The sequence below is a fragment of the Numida meleagris genome, chromosome 12, assembly GCF_002078875.1.
Source record: "Numida meleagris isolate 19003 breed g44 Domestic line chromosome 12, NumMel1.0, whole genome shotgun sequence".
NCBI lineage: Eukaryota > Metazoa > Chordata > Aves > Galliformes > Numididae > Numida > Numida meleagris.
This window is the reverse complement of record NC_034420.1, coordinates 1228547-1236557: the sequence shown is the minus strand read 5'-3', so window position 1 is coordinate 1236557 and position 8011 is coordinate 1228547. Positions and strand designations below refer to the sequence as shown.

Below are 8011 nucleotides of genomic sequence, written 5' to 3'. Positions count from 1 at the left end.
TGAGAGATAACCTCCATACATCCCCTGCATGCGGGGAAGGTTGGGTAACAACAGAGCTGGGCTAACCGCATGGGGTTCTTGCGAAAAGCATGGCACTAGAGGAACAAGTGAGTGAAAGAGCAGTGTCTGTGCCAGGCAGCAGCCCAGTGCCCACCAGCCTTGCATTCATCCCACCCCCATCTCACCGAGCACAGTGTCAGATGTGGTCCTGCTTCCCTGCAGGACAGAGGTGGCTTTCAGGATCCCAGCATTTCAACCACCCATCTCTGGTGCTTATCTACCCAAATCCCTCAGCAGTTTTCTTTTACCCTTTTTTAGCCCAATTTGGCCAAGCATTATCCTGCCTTCCCAGTACTCCAGTGCTGGTGGATCATGGATGTGGCAATGTCTCTGATCTCTGCCTTGCAGGGCACAGGGCTGCATGTGATGTACAGGTCTGGGTGGGCAGCCAGGGGCCCCCAGCCCCTATAGGAGCATGACCCTTGCTGGGTTGGAGCGAAGTGCAAGGGGCAGCACCCAGAAGAGGGCAGAGCCTGCAGAGAGGCAGGACAGGAGGGTGGGGACAGGACTAGGGACCAGAGGGCTGGCCTGGAGGAGGGACCGGCAGTGGGAGGCACAGGCTGGGTGCTGCTGTCGCTGCAGGCTGAGTCCCCTGCCCAGCTGGGACTCCTGGACATCGACCCTGCCACCATGCCACCGCTGCGCTGGAGCTGGCCCTGCTGAGCCCAGAGGTGAGGGATAGCCCTGAGGGTGCAGGGGATGGGCAGGCTTGGGGACAGAGTTCTGCAGGAAGGGCCCGTGCCCAGCACTCAGTGTGGATCCAGAGGGATGGGGACAGTTGTAAGGGTGACAGTCGGGCTGTCCCCAAGGGCCACCCCAGCACCCCGCATTCAGCCCTGTGAGGAAGTCTCAGGGCAGGGAAGCAGAGCTGCCCGCAGATCCCGCAGGGTGATATGGCCACGAGAAAGGGAGAAATTGCCCCATTTCAGCAGAAAGCCGAAGTGGGCAGAAATGGGGACAGCCAGCCCACACAGGGCATCACCCTCCGCCCCCATCAACAAGCAGCCTTCCAACTGCAGTGTCCCCATGCCCAGCTCTCCACGCCCTTCCCGGCCACCTCCTGTGTACTGTCCCTTGTCACCACAGCCTGGTGCATGGCCACCCCCTTGCACCCTCACATGCACGCTCCTGGATACCCATTCTTCCCCCCTGTACTCCCCACTAGACCCCTGTCCACGGTCGCGCCAGTGAGCAGCGGTGCAATGCGGAGCCTGGGACAGCCGGGATGCAGCCCCCACTGAGGGGGGACAGGGGATGCGTGGGAGAGCGCAGGCAGCAGGAAGGAAGCCTGCGCTGAACAATAGAGGGAAATGGAGGAACTGGAAAAAAGAGCCAGTGGCAGCACACTCAGCGCAGATGGTTTAGTGCGGAGCAGCATGATTCATGGGAAAAAGGTCCTCAGCGCCCTGCGGCTGCATCCAGCGAGGGATCTGGGGATGCGGGTCCCTGGGTGGGTGGGCACGGTGCTGGGCGCCTGCCCTGTGGGTTCCATCCCCCTCGGCCTGCCTGTGAGTCATGCTGACCTCTCTCATGCCCTCGCCGACAGATTATGGTCTGGCCCTTCCGGCAGCAGAGCCCTCCCCGAGGCAGCCAGCACCAGAGCTCGTCCCCTGGGAGGGGCCCAGCTGCTGCCCCTCGACTGCTATCAGCAGCCCCCTCCATCTCATCCCTCCATCCTGTCCCTGCACTCAGAGCAGCCCCCAGCCTTGGCGCAGCTCGAGTGCCAGAAAACGGGGACCAGGACCCCAGGGAGGGGCGGAGGAGGGGCTTGTGGCTGCGAAATAACAGGATGCAGTCCTGGCTTGGGGTGCTGAAGGTAAGAGGCTGAGGGGAGGGTGGTGAAGTGGGGGGATCCTGCATGTGGCCAAGCTCCCAGATTCCCTCCTACTGCCTCCTCCACTCTTTCCTCCCCTCCTTCCCCAGATGATGGGCTGAGCACCAGTGCAGAGGCACCACAGGGCCATGAGCTCATCTTGTGTCCCTGACTCGGACATCGCAGACTGGTTGGCCACCATCCACCTGGAGAGGTATCAGGACCTTTTCAAGCAGCATGGGTTCCACCTGGCCCGAGACGTTGCTGTGCTGGACAACAAGGACCTGCAGCAGCTTGGCATCACCGCCACCGGGCACCGCAAGAGGATCCTGAACCTGGCAGAGAAGACACGGCTGCTTGGAGGTCCCGAGCCCCGAGCCCCCCTGATGGGTGAGGATGCTACAAAAGCAGAACCAGGGGCGGCCGCTGATACCTTTGGGATGCAGCAATGCGGTGCGATGCCCAGTCAAGCGATGCCCCCACAGAAGGACCTGGATCCTCCACTGGTGAGGCCAGTTCCCAAGCCGAGGACGGTTTTCTATCGCCCCAAGTTGGAGCAGGGCTCAGCAGCCGCACTGCCAGCACACAACCCAGACAGTGACGGGACAGCCAGAGCCTTCGTGGTGCTGGAGGGCTTTGTGCCAGGAGAGAGCTCCACGGATCTGGAGAGCCCAGGGACAACCATGGGCACGGGAACATCCCGGCTGGGCACACGGGAGGAGGCACATATTGCCACAGTCCCAGACCATGGAGAGACCCAGGAGACACCGGAGAAGCCCTGCCTGTGTATCCCATCTGTGCCACCACGGCTCAGACACAAGGTCCCGGTGGCCGAGCTCAGTGCTGTGGGTGCAACGGGCAGACCCCCCTCAGCGCCAGGCGTGGGGCAGGGCAGGCTGGAGATGGTGTCCAATGTCATCTATGAGGGGTTCAAGCCACCTCTGGCACCTGCGGTGGACTCAGGACAGGAGGACAGACCCCGGGGCCAGGCTCTCACTCAGGATCCATCCCCACAGGAGCTGACGCAGCCAGCCGAGAAGCCTGAGTAAGCAGAAGCTTTCCCTTAGAAAAGAAGCTTTCCCACCCCCAGAACCTCATCCTTAAGGAGCACTGCCCTCCTCGTGACTTTCTCAGGCTCTGCATGGGGAGGTTAGGGGGGGAGTGCGCTCTGTGGGGAAGCTCAGACCCACACAGGTTTGGGGAGGGATGGTGAGAGCAGCAGGGGTAGAGGTTTCCAGCATGGAATGGCACTGGCCAGGGCCTCTGGAGCTGGCTTGAGCAGGGGACGAGGTGGGAGATATTGGAAGGGATCAGGCTGGAGGAGGAGAAGTATCCCCAGGAGGTGCAGCCTCAGTAGGAAGAAGGGAGCAGGCACTGGAGCAGGGTTGTTGCCCATCCTGGATGACCGGCAGAGCCCCGGGCAGACAGCCTCCAGCCCCTCAGACCACAGAGGAGAACAGGGTGGAAGCCCAGCCATAGCCATAGTAACCCCTCTCCTGTTTTCCAGCAGAGCCAGCTGGCCTGCAGGGGGGCTGCCCCCCGTCCCACAGAGACCTGCCAGCAAGCCAGGTGAGAACCCCTGGGCCACCGTGTGCGGTGGGGACCCCGCAGTGTCCCCAGAGGGAGGGTGGTCCCAGGGGGAGAGTGGACCCAGAGCACAGCCCCATGCAGGTTTGGGCTGACATCTCTGCCAAACCAGGTTCCCTGAATGGATGGGCTGTGCTGGGGGGGGAGATCACTTTGGGGGTCTCCATGAGTGTCCCCACAGTGTTGGCAGGTCACTGTCCTTATCCGGCACCTCTGATGGCCTTTTCTCCCCATGTCCCTGCCCACAGAGCTCAGTGAGCCGCACATCAGCCCATACTGTGAGACCACCTTTGGGAGCACAGTCCCAGCCCGGGAGCAGAAGGTGAGAGGGGACCACGGGGACAGTGTCTGACCCTGCCATCACCAGTGGCCACTCTGTGTCCCCCAGCTCCCGAGAGCCAGCGAGTTGCAGCTGGTGGGACTGTGACACTGGCTGAGGTGTGACCGCTGTCTCCTCCCAGGGCACAGATGTCCCCTCCAGGCAGAGCTATGAGGCAGTGGCCGAGCCAGAGCTGGAGCGAGAGGCACACAGGTAGGCAAGGGGATGATGAGAGTGCACAAGGGACCTTAAAAACACTTTCAAAATATACTTTCCATGAGTCCTGATAGCATCTCAGAAAGAGGAAGGAAAGCTGCTCTTCCCATTTCGCATGGGGAGGGTTCCTTTTCCTGTGTTGTTTGCAGAGAAGGGAGCTGAGCTGTGGCTCTGCATCATTCAGTTCTTGTGGCTTCTGTACTTTCATTCTCCCTTGCTGCTGGTGCCAGCGCCTGGCCTGATCCTGAGGCATGGTCAGCCCAGGTGTCACAGCCATGTGGGCCACAGGTGGAGGACTGTAAATACCTGGGAACAGGAGTTCTATGGCCAGGAAGGAGCTGCAGTCTCTGACCCTGCAATGCAGAGCAGGGCCGGGTGCTGGCTGCAGTCTCCATTTGGGGCTTGCAGGGATCTGGGATCCCGATCATCCCAAGGGAATGGGCCAGGTGCCTTCAGCCCTAACAGTGCCTCCCAGGAGCACTTGCATCATGAGTCTACTGGGAAGAGCCACCATGGGGCTATCAGTATGGTGTAAGAAGTGGCATTCAGAGGATTTTCCTCTTGTTGGGGTGCAGACAGTTGAACAAGAGACAGAAAACCTCTGCAGACCTTCTGGGTTCCGCTCCTGGGCCCCACGGTTCAGGTGCTCCCATGCTTTCCTTCTGAGACACCCACCCCAAACACTCCTCCCTTTGCCTCAAGGCTCCTTCCCCTGCAGGACACGAAATCCCAGGCACGATGTGACCCGGACAGGTGCCCACCAGCAGGCTGATCGCCTGCCCTATAGCCCCCACCTGAAGCAACCAGGTCCACCTATGGCTCCTTGTCCTTCCTCCATTACGAGTCCTTCATCTTCCACCAACTCTGCCACGTGAGCAGCGACAGGCTGAGGCTGTCCAGCTCAGTGCACCCCAGTTGTCACTCTCCAGGCTTCGCAAACATAGAAATCTCTCCTATAGACCCTTTTACTGGCTCTGTCTCATGACCCCTGCTCCTGGGACTGAAGCTGTGGTGTCCTGGAGGTACCTCTCTGCCTTCCTCATGTCATTCACGACCTCCAAATTCTCCTTCACGGAGCAATGGAGACCCTCAGGCAGAAGGTGTGCCAGGGTTGGGAACATCCTTGCTGCCTTTCCTGGAGCCTGGTCTTTGTCCTGGAGTCAGGTCCCAGTGCTGAGGTGTCCCTGCTGCCATGGGCCTCTTCCTGCCCATCACCATCATGCCTGGGCAGCTCCCATGTGACCACCTGACATTTTCCAGTCTGTTTCCTTTTTGGGGAAAGACAATCGTCTGGCTGACAGGACTGAGGGAAGGGGCAGGCTTACTGGTTTATTTTTATAATTTCCTTTCATTGTTAGGGCTGGATAGGCTCACCAGGCCCTCTCTAACCACAGCTTCCCAAGAAAACGAGGCTGATGCAGGAGCTCCACCTGCCCAGCAGTCTGCCCTTCCTTTGGAACTAGATGAACTTTAAGGTCCCTTCCAACCCAATCCATTCTATGATTCTGTGATTCCCAAGACCTTTGCAAAGCATTTCAGCTGGGCATGAGGAAGATCCACGGAGCTCCCAGTGCCAAGATCTTGGTGACCACCAAGCCCTCATCCCATCCCACTCATGGAAATGCAAAGACCCAGTCAGATCTGTACCCCAAGGAGCTCAGGATGAGGCCAGAAGCAATGTGGAACATCTCCTGATGACCCCATTCCTTGCAGGACAAGCAGTGAATACAGCAGCGAGGGGAGGAGTGAGGATGAGGAGACACGGAGCAGGCTCATCGAGCGCATCGCCCAGAACGATACAGAGGGATACTCCACCGTGGATGCTCCACGGGCCAAGAGCACCCCGTTCAGCCTGCCACCCCACCTCTACCCCGACGAGGTCCTGGACGACTTGACCATCTCCCCCTACGCAAGCTACACCTCACTGTCTGAGCCCCGGCCCACCATGCTCAGCGGTTGGCTGGACAAGCTGTCCCCACAAGGGTACGTGCCCAACATGGGTGGTTAGAGGTCCCCGTTGCTGAAGCCCCCTTGGGCAAGGCTGGTGAGGTGGGCACCTCACCCCTGAGCCTCCCAGAGCTATCCTGAGTTTCTTGAGTCTTGGTGTTGCAAGGGTTCCTGTGCATCATCCTGGGGCCTGTACAGATGTGGGATCTGTGTGCAGATGTGGGGCACTTGGAGGGCCATCTGTCTCCTAACAGCCCATTTTTCTGCCATGCCAACAGGAACTATGTCTTCCAGAGGCGCTATGTCCGCTTTGATGGGAAGAACCTGATGTACTTCAGCAGCGAGAAGGTGAGAGTGGGTGGAATGTGGGCAGGAGAGAGGCTGTGCTGTGCCACCTGAGCAGGAAAGGCTGAGAGAGCTGGGGACGTTGAGCCTGGAGAAGGCTCAGGTGGATCTTCTCCATTTGTATAAGTGCCTGAAGGGAGAGCGCAAAGAGAACAGAGCCAGGCTCTGCTCAGTGATACCCAGTGCCAGGGCAAGAGCCAGTGGGAACAAACTGGAACTCAGGACGTTCCCTCTGAGCATCAGGAAGCAATTCTGTGATGTGCAGGGTGGTGGACACTGGCAGTGGGACCCAGAGAGGTTGTGAGGTCTCCATTCTTGGAATCTCCATCCTTGGAGACACCACATCCTTATAGCTCTACAAAAGCAGCCTAGAGGTGATCCTGGGAACCCTGCTCTGGGTGGCCCTGTTTGAGTAAAGGTGGGACCAGATGGTCTCAATGGTCCCTGCCAACCTCAACCAATCTGTGCCTGTGTGACACCATGAGATCTGCCATGCCCCCTTGTCTCCCTTGTGTAAGGATCCAGCACAACCCCAGCATCACCATGGCAGTCACCATGGTGATCATCATATCCCTATGCCGAGGGGTGCAGCCTGACACTGTGTCAGTGGAACCCAAAGAGAGAGGGGCCATGCATGGCCTTGAAGTAGCTGTTATCACAGGAGGCTTGCAGCCAGCCTTGCCCTGCCCCTTGCTGGGGATTTGGTACCAGTATGCCTAGTGAGGCAGATGCAGGGGTAACAGGGCATAGGGGTGCCCTGCGGGAAGGACAAAGCGGGGTGACCACATCTGCTGCTCCTTCCAGGAGCCCTACCCCAAGGGTGTGATCCCACTGTCTGTCATTGAGATGGTTCGCTCCACCAAGGACAACAAGTTCCAGGTCATCACCAGCCACCGGATCTTTGTTTTCCGTGCTGAGAATGAGGGTGAGTGAAAACCCAAGCTGGGAACCATCAGTTCCCAAGAAACTATCCCTCCTTTTGTCCTGCAGCAAGGCGAGGGCCATGTGTCCCTGCCATGCTCTGGCCATGCCAGGGTGGAGGGATGTACTTGGCCCCACTACCCCAGCCCTGCCCTCCCTGCAGCCCAGAGGAATGAGTGGTGCTCCACGCTGCAGCAGAAGGTGACGGATCAGCGCCTGGTGGGCACCCGGCCCCGGCCCCCCAACACGGCTCACTGCCAGAAGTCGGGCACCCTGGAGCTGAAGGGACAGAAGTCCAAGGTCTTTGCAGTCCTCAGCCTGCCTGAGATGTGGCTGTACAAGAGCGAGCAGGTCGGTGGCACCCACAGAAACCCCCACCTCCTGTACGCTGAAGTGTCTTAGCACCCTGTTATTTTTTTCTTGCTGCCTCATTTCCAGTTTGCACAGTGTGCACTAAACCACAGCATGTTCTGCTCAAGCTGCTACCCGCTGCACCGGCACGCCTGACTCAGCGAGGCCTTTAATTTTAAGATTAACATATTTGCAGGGTGCTTTAATCCAGACCAGATGGGATGGAATGAAAGGTCCCAGGTCTTGGTGATCTGGGTGCTGGGGGCAGGGTGCAGAGCCAGAACGGGCATTGCTCTGATTTGCAGTTCTTTAAAATGGGCATTGGCATCTGCGTGATTGAGATGCGTGGCTCCACCATCCGCGAAGCCAAGAACCGTGCCTTCGAGCTCATCACCCCCTCCAAGATATTCAGGTAATGATGAGATGGGGATGGGGATGGGATTGGGGACGGG

The 8011-nt window shown here is 59.0% G+C and overlaps 1 protein-coding gene across 5 annotated transcripts in view; it reads left to right on the top strand.

Annotated features, from left to right (window-relative positions):
* The window catches only part of ARAP3 (ArfGAP with RhoGAP domain, ankyrin repeat and PH domain 3), a 16189-nt gene continuing 8755 nt past the window's right edge, over window positions 578–8011 (top strand). For 2 of the 5 annotated variants that reach the window (XM_021410549.1, XM_021410546.1), the window contains exons 1-10: window positions 579–731; window positions 1984–2918; window positions 3381–3442; window positions 3709–3782; window positions 3922–3992; window positions 5709–5978; window positions 6221–6290; window positions 7092–7212; window positions 7372–7559; window positions 7865–7971. In XM_021410549.1, coding sequence (XP_021266224.1) covers window positions 2023–2918; window positions 3381–3442; window positions 3709–3782; window positions 3922–3992; window positions 5709–5978; window positions 6221–6290; window positions 7092–7212; window positions 7372–7559; window positions 7865–7971 — 1859 coding nt within the window. In that variant the 5' untranslated portion in view covers window positions 579–731; window positions 1984–2022. Of the gene's footprint in view, window positions 732–1606; window positions 1877–1983; window positions 2919–3380; window positions 3443–3708; window positions 3783–3921; window positions 3993–5708; window positions 5979–6220; window positions 6291–7091; window positions 7213–7371; window positions 7560–7864; window positions 7972–8011 lie in introns of all 5 variants that reach the window. The other 3 variants (XM_021410547.1, XM_021410548.1, XM_021410550.1) reach the window with 3 other exon arrangements.